The sequence below is a fragment of the Crotalus tigris genome, unplaced genomic scaffold, assembly GCF_016545835.1.
Source record: "Crotalus tigris isolate CLP2741 ecotype Arizona unplaced genomic scaffold, ASM1654583v1 scf7180000017752.986373038:1224578, whole genome shotgun sequence".
In the NCBI taxonomy this organism is placed as follows: domain Eukaryota; kingdom Metazoa; phylum Chordata; class Lepidosauria; order Squamata; family Viperidae; genus Crotalus; species Crotalus tigris.
The window spans coordinates 274,438-295,894 of record NW_024096614.1 but is presented as its reverse complement, the minus strand read 5'-3'; the positions used below and the strand labels follow the sequence as shown (position 1 = coordinate 295,894).

Below are 21,457 nucleotides of genomic sequence, written 5' to 3'. Positions count from 1 at the left end.
ATGTAAAATTTACTCAAGTGCAAAATTTAAGAGAAATTTTTTTATAAAATGTTTTATAGATGGTGTTTGGATCCCCAAAAGTTGTCTTGCATGTATCCGAATTTACAGCCCAAATGTTGGAGATGTGGAAATTTAGATGCAACTTATTTTCATATCTGGTGGACCTGTAGAGATATTAAAGCCTTTTGGATTAAGATTTGGTGGAATATTCAAAAGATTTTTAAGAGAAAGATAAAGTTTACTCCACAATTATTTTTGTTGGGTATTATTGTAGATTTTGATGTTAAAGAAATTAACAGAAAGAGAAGGAGTTAAAGTGTGTTATGGTTTTGATTGATAGTATAGTTGGTTTATGTTAGTTAGATTATGTTTGTTTATTTGTTAACCTGTAATCAGCTCTGGGAAGTGGGGGAGGGGGGAAGGGGGGAGGGGTGGGGGTTTATATTGTAATAAATTTGAAAAACTTTTAATAAAAAAAATTAAAAAAAAAACTTGCATAGAATTCATTGTAATTTTTATTTTCCATTTTAAACACCAGAGCAGGAATGATCCCAACTCTACCTACAATGAAGAGAACCTGGCTCAGTGTATTGTTGATTTTTTTGGTGCTGGGACAGAGACAACCTTGGCTACTCTGATGTGGGCACTGCTCCTCTTGACCAATCATCCTGACATCCAAGGTGAGAGAAATCTGGGCTGTGGGAACAAGGGCCAGTCTTAAGTTCTATAATATGCAGAAATTATTTGAAATTCTAAGCTATTGAATGAGCAACTGAATCTATTCTTCATAATAATTTTCCTATGTAGATTCTTGACCTTATAAGCAGGGGCATGAATTTAGCAGGATTAAAGGAAAGCCAGGAATGTACAGAGAGCCTTCTTTGAATTTTCAATAAAATGTTGAGTGAGGAACTGAAAACTTGAATCAGTACATTTAATACATTCAGTGTAGAAATCTACCATGTTTTTCAGATTTGCTACTTGTTTGGCCTAAATTGGATATAGAGGACCAAATTTCAGCATGATAATAAATATAGAAAAAAGTCAAGATGGAGGCAGCAAGCAAATGCGTAACACAAGGCTTCCTGACATGAAGGGAAGGAATGGGGAAATTGTGGGGGAGGAGGCGGTTACCACTTGGAGCAGCAAATGAAGCCCTCAGTCTTCTTAATCCTACTTTCTTCCTACCCTGCTACTGCTAGGTCTGCTCCATAATTGGAAGAAGCTGAAGAGACCAAGCTGGAATGGTGTGGCAAAGAGAGGGGATTGGTCTGAAGCTGGGAGCCCACTGAGGCTTGCATTTTCATCCTGCCAACCAGGAAAGACCCCTGGCCACAGATTTGGGGTGGAGGGGTGGGGAGTCAATCTAGGGCCATTGTCTGCAGCACTGAGGGACACAACTAGGAGAACAGACTGTTCATCATTGTAAAATGTCTGCCAGCACAGTGGGGAGTCAGGTTTAGGGGTAGAAGAGCATCTCGTAGGGTTTAGGAAAAGCAATTCAAATAGTGATGGGTAGGAATATAAATAGGTGCCGGGGGAAAGCCCCAGAAGCAGCTTAAGTGTTCATGGCCATCACGGCAGCTTTTTAAGGTTATCCATGGCCTAACCCAGGACAGTGGACACCCTTGAAGACATGATCTACTTGTCAAAACAGTGGCAAATGTGATCTGCTCTGGGAGTTATCATTATTCCCTCTATCATGGTCAGACTACACAGTTCTCAATACGGTTTAGGTCAGATGACAATGGGGGCCAGTCATTGTTATTTCATCTTTAAGGCGTTTACTGGCTAGCCATGCAATAGAGTGCTTTGATGCATGTGATGGAGCATTGTCCTGCATAAAAATCATGGTCTTCTTGAATGATGCAGACTTTTTCCTGTACCACTGCATGAGAAATTGTCTTCTAAAAACTGGCAGTAGTTTTGGGAGTTGATTTTGAGTCCATCTTCAACCTGAAAAAGTCCAACTAGCTCATCTTTAATAATAACAGCTCATACCAGTATCCCACCTCCACCTTTCTGGTGTCTGAATCAAAGTGGAGCTCTGTGCGCATAACTGATCCAGCCATGGGGCCATCCATCTGCTCCATCAAAAGTCATTCACATCTCATCAGCCCATAAAACCTTTGAAAATTCTGTCTTCAGAGATTTCCTGGCATAATCTTACCATTTCATCTTCCATGTCTTGTTCAGTGTGGGTTTCAGTCTTCCTTACCTTGGCCACGTCTCTGAGCATGGAGAACCTTGTACTTCAAGATACTTCAGGTAGATTGCAAATCTGGACTATGTCAGCACTGGAGGATAATGGGTTCCTGGGTAGCTTCACGTTTGATTCTTCTCATATCTTTGGCAGTTAATGTGTGTCTCTTTTTCTCAACACATTTCTTCTGATCCTGTTGAGAATTTCCAACAAAACTTTTGATGGTTCTGTGGAAAATTCAAGAGTGCTGCATCCCTCTGAAAGACTTTTTACAATATTTGACTTTTCAGAGTCAGTTGAATGTCTTTTTTGCCTGAGGAAAAGAAGCTGCATAATAATTATGTATCCCTTGATAAAGGATGTTGATCTCCTTAGGCCAAACCCTCCCTCATTACACAACTACACATCACCTGATAATCTTATATCCACTAAGCATTCATGTTTATACAGCTTGGAGGTGGAAAATATACATAAAAATGATGATACAGTCCAAATATTCACTTGCCTAATAATTGTGCACACAGTGTAGATTGAAAAAGATTCCATGGAATATTTAAACTGAATCAACAGTTTGCATCAATATTCTGAACCTGTTTGGATTGGATATGATCAGAGTACAGGAAATGCATTTTCAATCTGCTCTCCTTCATAATATTTTTTAAAAAGGATGGGATTACATTTAATGCCCTAAAGGCTATTCTATGTCCTAAAGTTCTGTTAAGAATTAAAATTTGGAAACGAGTAAATGAAACATAATAATGAAAAAGAGGCTTCTATTTCTATTGTTTTTTTCTAGACAAAGTCCAGAAGGAGATTGAAGAAGCCTTTAGTTCCTCGGCCTCAATTTCCTATCAGGATCGGAAGAAGCTGCCCTACACCAATGCCGTGATTCATGAAATGCAGCGTTTAAAATATGTTTTTCTAGTTGGGTTTCCCAGGCAAAGTACAAAAGATGTGACGATGAAGGGTTACCACATTCCAAAGGTGAGAATTGCTAAGAACAGCCACTGCTCTTAGAAACTGCTTTGGAAATGAACAAATATGGGTCTATCAAGACAAGCTAAAACCAAACATGTCATTAATATTCTTGTGTCCTGTACCTGCAAAGGCAGGCTCGGGATGTTGCAATGGTCCCGGGCTGTTGCAAGCGTCCCGGGACCAGACTGAGTGGTGCCAGCCTGCGCGCATGCGCAAGGCATGAAAGCGTGCCATTCTTTGTTACCTTTTTGCCCAGGGATTCTATTTAGAGGCAGAGAGGCCTGTGAGTCTCTGAGTTGTGTCGGAGAGAGCTGAAGAGAATAAAAGCTGTTATAACCATCAGAATGTGTGCTCTTCTTTCGCCGTTGACTCGAGGACTCGACGAGGATGGGATCACTTACAAGGTAAAGAAAGAAGACTTGTAAGGCTTACCCAAGGAGTCCTGGAGAGAGGAAGACAGCATTAAACTCAGCACCTGGCCTGCCAGTACAGTGTCACTGGAGGTAAGCTGGCTGATAGACCCCTTCCTAGAATAAGAAGTAAGGATGGCGAAGATAGGAAGATTGTCTGAAGTTGACGTTACTCACCCAGAAAGATGGGAGTCTTATGTCGCTAGAGTAGAAAATTACTTTAGAGTGAATCAAGTTAGAGAAGATGGCTTGAAGGCCGCTACTTTGCTGTGTGTCTGTGGTCAAGATGCATTTGAGATTGCAGAAAATTTGGCAGCCCCTGCTCCTCTTGAATCTGTCACTTATACAGACTGAAAGAAGTTATTGAAGGAACATTTTCAGCCCAAGTTGTCTTTTATTTCGTGGACGCACACATTTGAACAGAGGGATCAAAGAGTTGGTGAATCAGCCAAAGAATACATTGCAGCCTTGAGAAGAGCAGATAAGCCTTGTGACTTTAATGATTTAGAAGAAAGGCTGAGAGACCGTTTTGTATGTGGGCTAAGAAACAGAGACTCTTTGCAAAAGAAGATATTTCCTACCAAGATGCCTTGAGAGAGGTCACTGGAGAGGAGGCTGCAGGTGGGGCAGTCAAGAACATGAGGCCCATCAGGAACAACCCAGAAGCAGTCTCCGTGTACCATGAGGGAGTCCAAGAGAGCTTGGAGGAAGATCCTGAAGACGAGGTGGATCATCTCTACCCATCCAAAGAAAGGAAGCAGAGAGAAGGCAATGAAAAGGCTCCAGCTGTGTCCAAGTGCTTCGGGTGTGGAGGTCGCCACAAGAGGGCCAAGTGTAGGTTCCATTCTGCAATCTGTAGAGCATGTGGAAGGCAAGGCCACATAGCATCTGTTTGTCTGGGCCGTCAGAAGGCACAACCTCGAGAAGAATTTGTCTGAAAGGTACCAAGGTCCCCAGCCAAAACAGGGTGGGTTTCTGCGCATCACGCAGAAGTATTTGTAGAACAGGCACACACAAACCACTTAAAAAGAAACTGTCACTTAAGGTGAGGTTACAAGGAGTTCCATTGGTTATGGAACTGGACACTGGGTCTGCTCTTTCAATCATTTCTATTCACACTTTCAGGAAGATTTGTAATAGCTGTGGGTTCCTGCGGTAGTATGCAAGGTCACTGGTCCATTGTCCTACGAGGTTTCCCTGTACGACGGTCATGTCCTTCGGTGGCATATCGATCAGCTGCGTACGAGACTGGACTCTCCCTCTTCAACTCCTGGGTTTTCTCCAGGGGGGGGAGGGGAACCACTGTGGGCAAAGGGAAGGGTGTTGGCAGCAATCAGGGGCAAATGGAGAGGCAGAGGAAGGCCTTTCCCAAGGTTCCGCAAGTGTCCCTAACAGGAATTCAGGGGAACAAGGAACAATACAGGCACCAGTACTTACTCCAGCCAGGGAGTCACCCAGGGGGCATACTCATTATTCACAACCCCACTACAGCACTCCAAGCAGGGAGAATAACCGGGAGCATCCAAATAACTCAAATAACACAAGAGAACTGGCATCCAAACAAACAAGATGGCCCAATGCTGCTACTGTTCCCAAAAGGAAGTCTGCATACAGGGAGGTAGTCAGAGAGGCAAATCCTGATTCTGGTACCTCTGGCATAGATTGGGGGGCAACTGAGTATTGGGGCACTGCAGAAACCCCAGACAACCCAGTTAGGGGGCTAGGGAGTGAAGGGATGCATTCCTTTGATAGGTCCATTGTGGACTTGGAGAGTACCACAGAATCGCCAAGTACTAGTGGGAACATAGAGGGGCCCAAGATCCTACAGTTAGGCAGATCAACCATGTACAGTAGGGAGCAAAGTCTTGGTCTGACGAGCCCGGTGGGCAAGCAAGCAGAGCAGGCAACAGAACCCAGCTCACGAAGACCACCAGGGTTTAAAAGAGGGGGCAACTCTACTACAGTCACTGCACAGGATAGTCAAGGAAGTTCTCAAAATCTGAGGAGGTCACAGAGGGTTAGGTTTTGGAAGGTTTTGTAACATTGCTGTCAAAGCAAGGGAGGTGAAGAGGGTGCCTGATGTTGGGTGAATTTGAAATTGTGAGACTTTGGGCACTTAATTCCAAAATAATAGCATGGTACCATGTTATAGAGTGGCTAGTAAAGTAGCTGCAACAGTTGTGCAGTTCCATAAGGGATAGCACACCACGTCCATTTGAAGGCCGCGTATACCTATCTATATAGGTTCATTAAGTTTCATCCGGGGGGGGAAGGCGTGTTGTGTCCTGAGCCTGCAAAGGCAGGATCAGGATGTTGCAATGGTCCCAGGCTGTTTCAAGCTGCCCGGGACCAGACTGAGTGGCGCCAGCCTGCGCGCATGCGCAAGGCGCGAAAGCACGCCATTCTTTGTTACCTTTTTACCCGGGGATTCTATTTAGAGGCAGAGAGGCCTGCGAGCCTCTGAGTTGTGTCGGAGAGAGCTGAAGAGAATAAAAGCTGTTATAACCATCAGAATGTGTGCTCTTCTTTCGCCGTTGACTCGAGGACTCAAAAAATATTGTTTGAATTTTTTTGCAGAGGACCATTATTTTGCCAGACTTGCGTTCTGTTCTTCTTGACCCTGAACAATGGGAGACACCTGACGAATTCAACCCAAATCACTTTTTAGATAAGGATGGAAAGTTCATTGAACGAGAAGAGTTTCTGCCCTTCGGAATAGGTACGTCCATGAGCCCAAAGCAGTTTATCACATATAGATTCTGACCACCCCCATCACTGTGTTATTCTGAAGTCATCATGGACTGAATAGAAAATCCATGAATCTCTATTCCTTCTACTTTCAAAACCATGAGAATCTGAAGTTCCTCTTAGGCTATAAAGTTTAAACTACAAAGAAATACTAATTATATTTATATTGTAATCAGTAGAGCTTTGCACAATTATCTCTGTTGTTTGGGGGGAGAATTATTAGCTAAAGCCAAAGAAAACAAGCCTACTTTTAGCTTCTTTTTTTAAAAACAAATTTTATTAGTTTTTTAATTCTTAAGACATAAGTGTTCAAGGAACACCGTGATGCTAGGGTAATCAAACATCCAAAAACAAAACATATATACATAAAGCCATCAATACACCAAGTATTCCCTCTCTTTTTCCCTTAAATAGCATAATTTATTTAAAATAATACAATTCTAGCTTAAATTTATTCAACCTGGACCTGTTTTTAAAGCTTTATAAATTTACAATACCATAATCAAATTAACTTTAAATAAAAACATTATCAATTCAGGTATCCCTTCCAAATATGTTCTAGTTCCTTAATTTTATCATAAATCTTATTTATTTCTTCTTCCGCTAATATCCCTTATTTAAAATAAAATATTAATCCATCCTATACATATCTAATCCATCCATCAATCGATCTCTTTAAGCTGACAGAATAAAATCAAACCTTAAATCATTTCAATCCATTAGACAGAATTCAAATTTCATCCAATTAATTATCATAACTAATAACATCCATATTATCAAACAAACAAATCATCTTATTAGATTAACTCAACATTACATAATAATTTTCTTATAAATAAACTTATTCTTCTAAAAGACACTCTCTTAATCAATTTAAAATGTATATTCCATTAATCACCCATTTTTCCTCTTACTTCTAACTCACAATCTTAGTCCTTAAATCAGTCCATAATTCTAGATTGCCTTTAATCCATTGCATAAAAATATCTCTTTTAAGCTAAAATATTGATCTATCCTAAACATATGTAATCCATCAATCAAACAATCTCTTTAAGCTGACAAAATAATATCAAACCTTAGATCATTCCAATCCATTCGGCATCAAACAAACAAATCATCTTATTAGATTAACATTCCATTAGTTATTAAATCAATCCAGATCTAAAACATCTCTTCAATTTTCTTCCTTCCATTACATAATAATTTTCATATAGTTAATATAGTCACCCATTTTTCTCTTACTTCTAGCTCATAATCTTAGTCCTTAAATCAATCCATAATTCTAGATTGCCTTTAGTCCATTACATAAAATTTTAAATTTCATTTCTTTTCACTCTTATTCTAGCCTTCTTCTTATGCCAAGCAGGTTTCCATAGCAGAGCTTCCCTTTCACCTGATAAGTCTCTCTTTGTTGCTTGCAATATCATTTGAATCAATGAAAACCATCTTGGACTCTGCATTGGCCGTCTGTTTCTCTTAATCATAATCAGTCTTTGCTTTTTCTGGTCCTCAAAGTCATAAGTGAACTGCTTATAAGGCAAAATAAATTTCTCTTTATTTTCAGTTAAATCCTCTTCTTGTGTAATCTGTTTTATAGAATAGTCAGGTATAGTGTGAGAGTCAGTTTTGAAGTTTAAGGGAGAGATTCAAACTCTTAATTCTGTAGTAAACTCTTTCATTGTAGCACATATTTCTTCTTTAGCCTCATAAATCTTTTCAAGTATAAGTTTACAATTTAAATAAAAGTGAGGCTCCATTTTAAAAATAGTTGAAGAGAAATCCTTTTTCTCTTGGTTGAGACTGTTCCTAATAGCAGTAGAAAAATATCCACCCCCAGAAATCCCACAGCTGCATCAAGTTATCTTTCTCTTAAAAAACAATTTGAAGGCCAAAACCATCTCATCTCCAAACAGTCAACAATTATAATATTAACTTTTGACCAGTAGATGTCCTCAGTCAGCTAAAAAATATTTTTCAAATGCCATTTTTTCCCTTTTTTTCTATTTTTAAGGAAAAAGTGGAGAAAGAAATACTCTTCCAATATAAGATGATAATACCACTCCAAACAAACAAACAAACAAACAAACAGCATAAGATGATAGTACAGCTCTTAGGAAAGAATTTTTTCAGTACCCCAAAACATGTAAAAATAAAATGTAGTCTTTAAGATTTTGTTCTATTCTTTTGTTCAACACCTTTCTTTCCAAACAGGTAGAAGCTTCTTTTCCAAGCCAGAGAAATAATTTCAACAGGACTCTTACAGGCAAAAAAAAAAAAAAAACCAAAATAGAATGAAGAGAGGAGCAAAAAAAAAAAAAAGTCTCACCCGGATTCACCATGATGGTTTTTAAAGCTTAGATATTCTTTGACTTGCAGTTTGAAGCGGCTAGGTGATCGGTCATTTACTGGCCGATCTTCTCTGTCGGCCCCTCAGAGTTGGCCCGGACAGCCTGAGGAGCCGCTGCTCTTCTGAAGCCGAGCAAAGCCTCTTTGACAGACCTCGCATCCTCCAGGGTGAATTTTGACCTGCATAAGGGTCTACCGGCAGAAGGAAACTAGCCGATGAGGAGATGAGTCTCTTTGTGAGACTAGAGGCGCCGCGATCTGGAACTAGAAATCACTTTTAGCTTCTTTTTGATGGATCTGCATCACAGAGTTTTGGTTCTAGATGCATTAAGCTCAGTCTTTTTAATGGCTTCAGAGCTCCCCCTACAACAGCGTTTTCATCCTGTCTGGTACTGCTTGTACACCAATGAATCTTTCTCTATTGCTGGTGCTGATAACAAAGGGAATAAAAGTCACAGCTTCAGTTATGACAGATATGAAAAACTATTGTTGTCCCCCAAAACTCCTGTCCTCCTACCTAAACATACAGGCCCAATGACCCACACCAGTCAGGTGGAAAAGAAAAAAAAACCCTTTTATATGTAAATAAAAGATCTACCCGGAAGCAAGTTCTGAATGGGCACACCTCTGCTTTGAGTGGACCCCCTTTGATGCAATTTTGAAAAGCATACATTGCCATGATGCCAATCATGGAAATACATATCATTATAAAATAATCATTAAAAGCAGTATACATCTTGCTTACATCTTCAGGGTCATAGTAAGACAGTTTTAATTAATCCACATGTCATCCACCTTATAATAAAATGAGTGTGGGTTGCTTAGTTCAGCTAAAGCTTGAACTGCCCATAGCCAGCTGTTCAATCCTGACCGGTTCATGTTTCACTCAGCCTTCCATCCTTCTGAGGTCAGTAAAATGAGAACCCTGATTGTTGGGGGTAATATGCTGACAGTGTAAATTGCTGAGAAGAGTACGGTAAAGCCCAATGGAGTGGTATATAACTCTAACCGCTATTGTTATTGTTATTGCTGTTGCTAAAGGTTACATGTTAAAGGTTACAAGGTAGTCTAAGACTTTGCCAATACCACCAATAGTGTTCCTCCTTACTAAAAACCTTCCTATGCAATTTGGTATCCTGGTCCTGCCCATCACCTTTACTGTAAGGGACTTATATACCGCTTCATAGTGCTTTTATAGCCCTCTCTAAGTGGTTTACAGAATCAGCATATTGCCCCCAGCAAACTGGGTCCTTGTTTTACCAACCTTGAAAGGATGGAAGGATGAATCAAGCTTGAGTCTGTCATTATCAAATTCCTGGTAGTGACCTGAGTTAGCTTGCAATACTGCATTCTAACCACTGCCCCACCAGGGCTCATAAACTACTTTAATAAAGCAGTTTGACCAATGGCTAACCACATCAATAGATTCAAAGCATTATCTTCAAAAGCTGTTCCTGTGTACTAAATAATAATGTGCTAATCAATAAGTAATACTAGAAGATAGGAAGATTCAATCTTCTTTCACGTTTCCTTGCTGATGGGATATATTCTGGAGAATTAATTATTATCCCCTTTATGCATGCTTTTATATCTACAGGTGAACGCATATGTGTGGGAGAGCAGCTGGCGAGAATTGAGATCTTCATCTTTCTGACCAATCTGTTGAGGGCCTTCAGCTTCCGGTTGCCTGAAGGAGTGAAAGAACTCAATGAAGCCCCTATTGTAAATGTGACAATGCATACACACCCTTACAAACTGTGTGCTATTCCTACAAAGGCTTAAAATTAAACCCCATAAAAAGCATTAAATTATTACAGAATAGGTATTCAGTGTGACAAATGTTTCCTATGTACCTATTCAATTAATATTGTGCTTTGCTTCTATTTACTCAATACTGAAACTTCTGTAACCTACTGCTGGGGTCACACAACATACCTAACAAGGTCAACCAATGACTATGTTTGAAAAATGTGCTAAGTAAGCTTATCATGTTTTATCTTTCTTTCCTTTTGGGCGTCAATAAAACATATTACTTTCCATTTATCTTTTTTATTTTTACTAAATTTCTCCTATGGACCATGTTCCGCACTCAGGGCAAAATTCATAGATAGACCAAAAGGATGCCATGCTTGAAGGGTTGAAACGATGCTGAGAGAACTAACAGGAGAAGAAAGAGTGTGACTCCCATCCACACCCCAAGACAGAACATCCACTGAAGCAACCAATCCATTTTTCATCCGACACTTAGAGCTGAACTTAGACTGGATCTAATTCTATGCTTGATCTGAAGCCCTCTACAGCCTAATCACTTTCTCTACAACCTTCCCCTAATATGTTTGAAAGTACAGGTAGTCCTCGACTTACAACAGTTCATTTAGTGACCTTTCAAAGTTACAACAGCCATGAAAAATGACCACTTTTCACAGTGACGACTTTACAGCATCCCCATGTTCATGTGATCTAAATTCAGATGCTTGGCAAATGGACAATATTTATGACCATTGCTGTGTCCCAAAATCATGTGTTCACCGTTTGCAACCTTTGATAAGTAAAATCAATGGGGAAGTCAAATTCGCTTACATCCTGGTCACTAAGTTATCAACTGCAGTGATTCACTTAAAAACCAAGTCAAGAAAAGTTATAAAATGGGGCAAAACTCACTTAACCAATGTCTCATTTAACAAGAGAAACTTTGGGATCAATTGTGGTCATAAATTGAGGACTACCTGTATTGCTCCAGTTCTTCCAGTTTCTGGCAATTCCTCTCCCAGAATTCTTATTCAAAATTTTCCTCTGAATCAATGCAAAGAAAGAGGCCCCTTGGGGTTAATCCTGCCTGGTCCCTTTGTTATCCACGTATTCTGGAGACTGAGTAGATTGCAAGTAGAAGGACCTGCCAGGCTTGTGGGACATTTCCTCAAGTGCCTCTTGGAAACCAGTTGGATGTGAATGATGCAATCGAAACAGGGAGCTGGATCCTAGAAGTGAGCTTCCTGGAATATGGAAAGTAATCTGACCACAAGTGACGTGAATGTCCTAGATCTTCAGATCGCATGTTAGCTAGGAAACAAACCAGAGCAAGGGTGTATTGCTCTCAGTGTGAGTGAGTATCATGATAACCTCTTGGTTTTGTCTTGGTAGCCATGAATTTGTGAGCCACTCAGACCCTGCACTGATGGCCTAGAGATTGTCATTTTAGAGTATAATAAGCCTGGATGAATTTACCAACATCAGGGCAATGAGGTCATGAATCACAACATTGGTGTAGGGGAACTTTCTCTGATCCTGATAGGAAATTGTCCCTGAGAAGCCAAACACGTCTTCAATCTCTTTCTGGACTTTCTTTAGAAAAAATGATTCAACATTCAACCAATGTTCTTCAGAGGATCTGGCCTTCTCCTTCAAGTTATTGCCAGCTTCTGGGTTCCAATTGCAGATTTGTAGCCCCAGTCGGACTTCCAGTGCCAGTTGCCAGCTCATTGAACTTCATGCCACTACTTGCACCAAACCAACTTACAGAGGGCCCCAAATCCATCTCTGATCTCTGAGCACTGCACTGCTCCCTCTGGCCTTGATCTCTGATCTGGGCCACATATTCACCGCCAAGGCCCCTGTTGACTCTCTGGGCCAGTTCCTGCTTCCACTCCCCCCCCCCAGCTTGTCATCTTTCTATGCTGCAGCTCTGGCACCGAGTCGGCTCTTCACTATGGCTCAGCCAGCCTTTCGCCCTCAGCACACACTCTTCACTTTGTCCTCCCATGCCTGCAACCCCTTCAAACTGGCACTGGATTAGGATCAGGCTCAGCTCTCCACCTCCTACCAGGCCCTCATTGTGCTGCCCCACTCATGCACACATGCTCACAATGGAAAGTTCAAAGTTTTTTATTCAAAACCCTCAATAGTTTCAGTAATAAACTAAATGACGAGATGGCCAGGTTACAAACCCCACACGAGATGAACTCTTGACAAGATTCAATCCAAGAAATGCCAAACAAAGTCCAAAGCCAGCCCTAAATCAATACACAGAGCCAGAGGTCAAGATGAAAACAGGAACACAAGAAACTGGACATGTTGTTCCATTACTTTGATTCAGTCCAAGAAACGCCAAACAAAGTCCAAAGTCAGTCCTCAATCAATACACAGCTGCATTAAGCTCCAGGTCAAAGGCCTGGGGAGTGAGAAGGCAGTACAACAACAGTACTCACAGCTGCCTCCTGGGCAGCCACAGCTGCCTCCTGGGCAGCCACATCAATGACTTGTTGACAGCTTCTTTGGCCTTTAGATCAGATTGAACTGGGATTTGGATGGAGAATCCACATTGTGAAGACATTTGAAAATTGGTTAGCCCAATTGCAAGGTAGCATGCTCAGGTAATCTGTCTGAGTCCATAGATCGGATCTTCAGCCACAGTATTTTGCATGTTTTCTACTTGAATATTTTAATTACTAGATGGCTTTATATAAGTGGTAGAGCCAACTAGATCCGTATTGTTGGAAGTAGTGTAGAGGAATCCACCCCGAGGATACATTTGAGAAAATTAGACTGCATCATTTCCACTAAAAGGGCAGTTATATAGTCCTACAAATCTGCACCATTTGTGATCATTGGGATGATTTTGCTGTTATGTACAATATCTGTATGAAATAAAGGTGTACATTCCCTATCTAAGTTCCAACTATACATACTCCGCCTCTCCTCAAAACAATTACTTTAGGTTTCAATTTATTGACCTTCAGGTCACTGAGTGCACAATATGAATAATCCCTACCTGGATACATGACATCAATACTACCTCATCTGCATAGAGCTCAATGTTTACGTGTTTAATTCTGGGGATATGCATATTGGTTAAATGGAGGGACCTTGGGATTTCATTCATTCAGCTAGTCCATTGCTAAGCACAATAGTTTTTAAGTAAATTTTGCCCCAGTTTATGATCTTTCTTGCCATTGTTGTTAAATGAATCAGTGCAGTTGTTAAATTAGTTACACAATTGTTAAGTAAATCTGGCTTCCCTATTGATTTTGCTTGTCAGAAGATTGCAAAAGATGATCACATGATTCATAAATAGATTTCAGTTGGCAAGCACCCAAATTTTGATCAAATGACCTTGAGGTTGCTGTATTGCTTGTAAGTGTGGAAACAGTCGTTAAGTCTCTTTTTCCGTGTCATTGTAACTTTCAGTAGTTACTAAATGAATGGTTGTGAGTCAAGGATTACCTGTATCCAGATTAGAGAAAATGGGAGCCAGTATACATCCTTGACTGACTCCCTTACTGGTATTAAGTACTATGCATTCCTGTATGTACTTTAGGCATAAATTTGTGTTTAATGCCTTGAATAAAGAGAGGAATGTAGGATCCATGCTTAGGTCCATAGGTTTCTTCCATAGGCGGTCCCTGTTTATTAAATCATATATTGCACTGTCTATAAAAGTTGTTTTATTATAATTTTTTATTAATAATACAAAATTAAAAACACAATGGACCTAGATATAATGTCACTGGTTCCATACATCTTCCAACATTTTACAGTAGTATTAGTACTTATAGAGACATATAGTTCTTGAGCTTTGCTCACTATTTATAATATAATATTGACACTTTTCCCCTTATTTCTGTATATCTATTTGTCTTTTAAATATACATTTGTCTATAATCTATATTTTATTCTAACACTATACATTTGTCTTGGCTACCCTCTTATTGTCTATCCAATCATAAAATTGTTCCCAGATTTTATAGTACTTGGTTTCACTTTTATCCTTGAGTTCCCATGTAAGTCTATCCATTTCAGCGCAATTGAAAATTTTCAGTAATATTTCCTCTTCGATTGGAGTACTCTTCTCTTTCCATTTTTGAGCAAAGGCTATTCGTGCCGCTGTTACTATATGCAATAGTAAATGATTTGCATCTTTCTTATATTTTCTTTCTATAATTCGCAATTTAAAAAATTCTGGTTTGGCCTCTATATCTATTAACAAAATTTCTTCCAGCCTTTTCTTTAATAAGTTTCAAAATGTTTGTGCCTTTGGGCATTGCCACCACATGTGGTAGTAATTCCCAACGGTCTCTCCACACTTCCAGCATATCAAGGATTTTCCCTTGTTCATTTGTGCTAATCTTATGGGAGGGAGGTGCCACCTATACAACATCTTATAGAGGTTTTCCTTATAGGAGGTTGCTAGAGATTGCTAGGGTTTTTTCCATAAACATTGCCAATTATCCAAATCAATATTGTGCCCAAAATATTTACACCAAATTATCATCCTTTCTTTCACCTGTTCCTCAATTGTATCTTGCTCTAATAAATGTCAATATAGTTTACTTATAGTCTTGCCTTCCCTACTAAATAAGATTTTATCTAATTTTGAAGAGTCTTGCTTTATACCCCGTTCCTTTTTGATATTATTAAATTTGGATTGGATCTGAAGATACACCCACCATTCCAGATCAATTTCTTCTTCCTTTAAGGTATTTCTCGCTTTTAATTCTCCTCTCTCATTCAAAATATCTTTATAGGTGACGGCAGCCCCAAATTTTATCAAATTTGGATGTGTGTACATTTTTCTAATGTAGACACCCAGTTGGGGATTTTCATATAATTATTTCTTTTTATTTTTTTCCAGATATCCTATAGAGCTCTCCTAATATAATGCTTCCGGAAGTATTGCTGGGCTAAATATCTTTCTTCTCACAAAATAGCATGCCACCCTGTCTGTAGGTCATGACCTCCTAGTGCTAATAAGCTTGTATTTTTGAGATGCATTCACTTGCTTAGCCAGACCAATGCCGCTGCCTGATAATACTTTGTCCAGTCTGGTAGGCCAAATCCTCCTCTTTCTCTAGCGTTTTGTAATAGTTTTAACCTGATTCTCGGTCGTTTCCCTTGCCATATGAATTTTGAAATGAGTCTATCCAAATTTGTAAAAAAAATCCTTTTTAAGCCGAATTGGTATGCATTGAAATAGAAACAACATTTTCAGAAGAACATTCATTTAAAAATTTTAAAACAACTATAAAAGTTGTAAACACCTCTCTCTCCCTAATGGTATATATTTCTATTAGATGACATAAAATGAAACACTTATCAATGGTGAGGTGACCAGACTTAAAACCAGTTTACTCTTTGGGTAGAAAGCCTTTTTCAATTACCCAGTCCTCATTCTTGTATCAAAGACATTTGGCCTATGATTTAGCTACAATATCCATGAGACTAATTAATCTATAACTGAAGGGTCATCCTTATCACACTTTTGCTAAATGGGGACCACAGTAGAAATTTTGACAGGAGTTATGGATATGGGTCAATAAATTTGCAGATAAAGAAGCTCACCAATCAAAGGGACATTTCAATAATTTAGGGTGTAGAAAACGTTTTTTAGGAGACCTGCTGGACTTCAGAATCTGAATGACTCCGCTAGTCTCTCATTCAGTTTCTGGAGTCCAGGGTGGAGTAGTACAGGAGTACAGGCTGTCTGTAGAACATATTTTGGGACCCTGTAGTCCAATATAACTTGGGGCAGTGAAGAATTGGAGGTAATATTCCTCTCACATGGAGGCAGGTATAGAGATATCCAAGGAGAGCCTACGTTTTCTCAATATGCAACCGAATACAAAATCAAAAGGTGAGACACCAGGACTAGTTTACCTATACTCTTGTCTAAAAAGAGTTTTTTAGGGGTGGGTTGTAATATATCCCATTCTCTCAATCATCAGCAGATGTGAGATTAATGGAACCTGGTATATTCAGGTATACACACTGATTGGTGATTTTGCTTTTCCTTGAAGACTCTACTTGCCAAAGCAGCATCCTTGGCCAATGCAACTCTATACCACATTGTCTTCCCTTTGTTGAAATGTTTCCTCTAATTTCCTTGTGAGTTTTCCCCTGGCACTCCAATGCATTGGTGTTAAGGTTGTTCATCTTAGGCTCAATGCTAGAAGAGTTCTGAAGATCTCAAATATTTGATTGAGTCTGCTGAGCTAGAGGCGTTGTTCTTGGTAGACTGTTCTTGGCAGTGGGTTGATCCAAAGTTTTGTGAATTTTCTTCTGGAGTGGGGTTTAGTTACCCAGCAGTCCTTTTGGTAAAAACATGGCATCAGGGGAAATGAAGTTGTTGTTTTTAATGGTGCAAGATCAACCTTTCTTCATCTTTTAAAATTGCCAGATTGTCCTCCTTCTGGTTGCTCTTCTGTTGAAAATCCTCACTTAAGTCAAAGTGTATCAGAGGTGTTTGTAGATGGCTATCACTGTTCCTGCAACTCTTTTGGGGAGGATTTTACCACCAATTCAGTCAGAGATTCTGCTGCTGTATGAGTTGATAACAGTGTCCATTGTAACTACATTAATTTCATCTGGCTCACTATTTGGTGGGGCTCCAAAAGAATGAATGAGCTGTTTCTAGAAATTTATGAGAGATCTTTTTGTCACCAGGTGACTTGAGTCAAGGCTAAACTCCGAAAGCTCTTTGTGGTAGACACTTACCAATCCCAGAACCTAGAGGGCGATCTTCAGCTTATATACAAGGATGAAAATGTGACCATATTTTATTATCATGAAAGACATCTAGTGGGAGTATTTCTGTACCCAGAAAAGATTTTATTTTAAAACAGCATAGTCGGTATTATTGAGCATTTAAATGTCAGCAAAACTTTTTTACTTTCCTTTTTAGTGGGTAGCCATTCTGCTCCCTTTGGGCCTATTAGAAGATATTGACAGCAGAGATGTGGACCTAAGGATAACACAATCTCTCTTTTTGATATTCCAATGACTCATGTTAACTCTCTTAAGAGATATATGTAGGGCAGCCTAGTTTGAAGGATTCAGGTATTCCAAATTTTCCTCTTTCTTTTCTCATCACATAGTGATTGGGGATACTCTTTCCTGTCACTGTTACAGTTTTTATTGCTTTAGCTTTTCTTCCTGATGGCTGTACTCTGCTGATTGCACATTAATAGCAGCCCATCTTTTGATGCTCTGTCAAATCAGTGCTGGTATTTTCTTAGCAAGACATTAGCCCATTGATTTCCTTACCACTGATCATGTTTCACTTACTGTAAATAGGAGGGGAATTTTTTTGATGAATGGCAAGGACTGGGGTAGGGACAAGAGCAGTTAGTTAGGGAAAAAAGTCACGTATTGCATATCACACAGAGTCACTGTGGTGAATTAGCAATAGCAAAAGCAAACTTAGACCTATATAGGCTTCACAGTGCTTTACAGCCCTCTCTAAGCAGTTCACAGAGTCAGCATATTGGCCCCAAAAATTTGGTCCTCTTTTTACCAACCTCGAAATAATGAAAGCCTGAGTCAATGTTGAGCCAGTCAGGATTGAACTGCTGGCAGTGGGAAGAGTCAGCCTGAAATATGGTAGTACTAAATTTACTGTACCACCACGGTTCTGAATGAGATAATTTGTACACTGAGTAAATAAGTAAATTAACAACAAGCAAGAAAGTGGTTCAAGGATAGAACTGGAAGATCCCTATCTTTGAGGCATGGGCCTGATACCCAATTACCATAAAGGTGGTCCTATGAAGGGATAATTATAGAATGACTGAAGGAATGAAGTGAAACATGAGTCATTCTGCTGTGTTCCCAAGGAGAAAAAGAAAGCACCTGGACTCAGGAACAAATGTGAGCTTCAAAAAAACTTCAGAAGTTTCAGACTGTGCTCAGAATGAGATACATCATAGCAATCAGTAATATAGTTAGTGGTAAGGAATAAAAAGAACAATAAAAATATTGGCTCATAAGGCAAAACAAAATATCACAAAGGATGGCTAGGTCCTACTCAAGCCATGTGGTCTCTACTGGGTTTAATGTTACTTCAGAGTTAGATAAATTGTCCCTGGTAAACCTTTAGCATGGATCATATTCAGATGTGCTAATGGGTTAGGCAGTTGGAGTTGTGACATTGTTTTCAGATAGCTATTTCTAAACACTTATAGCTCTACCTATAATTAGATGCTTGGATTAAGGGCATCTTTCATTCAATAATAGTTGTTGCAGAATCTATTACAACAGCCCTCCTTATTAGCACTATGATTATGCTTATTTTAATTGCAAATCCTTTATGAAGATCCTAGAAAATATAATAAAAAAACAGATCTGCAAACAACTAGAAGCAAACAAAGTCATAACTAGCAGCCAGCACGGGTTTTTTTTTTCAATTTTTATTATTTTATTTTCATTACAATCATAAGAAAAAAAATTCAGATACATAAGAAGTTAAAATAGAACACAAATTCCGACATTGCTCACCCATTTCCCCCCAGACCGCATCCCCCTCTCATCTTGTTTGTTAAAAACAGATCATGCCAGACCAATCTGATCTCATTCTTCAATAAAGTGACTAAACTAGTAGACTAAACTAGTAGACTGCGAAAAGCAGTGGACATAGTATACCTAGATTTCAGTAAGGCATTTGACAAAGTAAACCACAACCTACTCCTCCGTAAGTAGAAAAAGGTGGAATAGACAACATCACCACCAGATGGATCTGTATCTGGCTGACAAACTGTACTCAATGAGTAGTCCTCAATGGCACTACATTCATATGGCGAGAAGTAAGAGTGGGGTACCACAAGATTCCTTCTTAGGCTCAGTACTCTTGAATATCTTCATTAATGACTTAGATGAAGGAATTGAAGGGAAACTCATCAAATTTGCAGATGACACCAAGCTGTCAGGAGTACACCCCAGAAGACAAACTCAGGATCCAAAAAGATTGTGACAAACTCAAACAACGGGCCCTATCCAACAAAATGAGTTTCAGCATGGAGAAAAGCAAAGTCTTACACTTAGGCAGGAAAAACCAAAGGCACAAAGACAGATTGGGTGAGACCTGGCTTAAAAAATGTATCTGCGAGAGGGACCTTGGACTCCTAGTGGACGATCACTTGACTATGAGCCAGCAGTGTGCAGCAGCAACCATAAAAGCTAATATAATCCTAGGTTGTATAAACAGAGGCATAGAATCAAGATCACATGAAGTACTATTACCACTTTACAAAACCCTAGTAAGACCACACCTGGAATAGTGCAGCCAATTTTGGTCACCATATCACCAAAAGATGTTGAGAGTTTGGAAAAAATTCAGAGAAGAGCAATAAGATGATCAAAGACCTGGAGGCTAAAACATAGGAAGAACAGCTACGGAACTTGGGTCTGGATAATCTAAAGAAAAGAAGAAATAGGGGAGACATGATAGCAGTGTTACAGTATCTGAGGGGCTGCCACAAGGCACAAGGGGTCAGGTTGTTCACTAGAGCACCAGAGGGAAGGATGAGAAACAATGGTTGGAAACTGATCAAGCAGAGAAGCAACCTGGAATTATGGAGAAACTTCCCTGACAGTGAGAACAATTAATCAGTGGAACAGCTTGCCTCCAGAAGCAGTAAATGCTCCAACACTGGAAGTTTTTAAGAAGAGACTGGACAGCCATTTGTCTGAAATGGTGTAGGGTTTCCTGCCCGAGCAGGGGGTTGGACTAGATGACCTCCAAGGTCCCTTCCAACTTTATTACTATTATTATTATTATAACCAGTGGAACATCTTGCCTGCAGAAGTTGTGAGTGCTTCATCACTGGAGGTTTTTCAGAAAAGACTGGACAGCCACCAATCTGAAAAGATACAGGATCTCCTGCTTGAGCAGGGGGTTGGACTTGAAGACATCCAAGGTCCCAGATATGTTCTGATTGAAATGGCCCAGGAGTCAGCTGTGATTGCTGTGGATCTCTCCTATCTACTATTGGATGCCAGATTCTGGCTTTGATATTCTATTTCTATCTGAATAAGAAACAACATAAACTTTATTGCTATGGATGGATATGTCAGATGGAAACCAATCTCTGCAATAATTGGAGATTACCTTCTGCAGACCATGTTCTGCAGGGACGAAGGGCTACTAAAATACTGTGGTTGAGGTACTAGATAGGTCTGGACGGAATACACCAAGACAATCTTATGCCTTGTGCTTTGTGGAGTCTTTGCTGATTTGAAAAAATATGGAGATGGCCCAACATCACTTATAAGGGTCTCTTTTTACTGGTAGAGTTAAATCACATTTTGGTTTATGAATATAGATCATTCTCAAATATTTCAAGCAATGAAGAAAGCAATGTCTCATAAGTACAGATGCATTTGGATGAAACTGGGCATTTCAACTGGTATTTTATTTACTTATGCTACTCAACATGTTTTGGTTCTCTTGAGAAAAAAAATTGCCAGAATATTGATGTGGGGAGAGATAATTCTCCTGCCTCCATCAATTACTTTCAATCCATTGACCATGCATGTCTCTGGGCCATCGGTTGGAGTTGGGCTTTGGGGGCAGAGTAGTTCCAGTCCTTCCTTTGGCCTATACCTAAAAAGTGATTCCGCAGGATTATGTACCAAAGGTGATTTTCAGGGATTTCTATGTACTTTGATCATTGATGCTGGGTGAGCAGAGCATGGGAGTGGAGTAACATAAGTAGGGCATGACTCCTATGTTTAATACTGCCTACTATCCAATGTAAGTAGATAGAAACTCAGTTTCCTGCAAGGAATATAATAACTCTGTGGTCCAGATCCATCAGTAAGAAGCTACAATTAAGCAAGTGTTCTTTGGATTTAGCTAATATTTTCCCCCAAACACTAGAGATAACCGTACAATCTTGTCCATATATTACAAAGCTGCAATAGTAAAATTACAGTCTAACTATTCCTTCATAGCTCAAAGTTGATAGCCTAAGGGAAATTCAGGCTCTTCCTTTTGAAACTAGAA

The 21,457-nt window shown here is 39.6% G+C and overlaps 1 protein-coding gene across 4 annotated transcripts in view; it reads left to right on the top strand.

Moving 5' to 3' along the window:
* LOC120306746 (cytochrome P450 2J2-like) overlaps window positions 1-10,728 on the top strand; it is a 34,529-nt gene extending 23,801 nt beyond the window's left edge. For 3 of the 4 annotated variants that reach the window (XM_039340521.1, XM_039340519.1, XM_039340523.1), the window contains exons 6-10: window positions 539-680; window positions 2,197-2,268; window positions 3,000-3,187; window positions 6,169-6,310; window positions 10,283-10,728. In XM_039340521.1, the coding sequence (XP_039196455.1) occupies window positions 539-680; window positions 2,197-2,268; window positions 3,000-3,187; window positions 6,169-6,310; window positions 10,283-10,467 (729 nt within the window). In that variant the 3' untranslated portion in view covers window positions 10,468-10,728. The remainder of the gene's footprint in view (window positions 1-538; window positions 681-2,196; window positions 2,269-2,999; window positions 3,188-6,168; window positions 6,311-10,282) is intronic. The other variant, XM_039340520.1, reaches the window with a different exon arrangement.
* The last annotated feature ends 10,729 nt before the right edge of the window (window positions 10,729-21,457 follow it).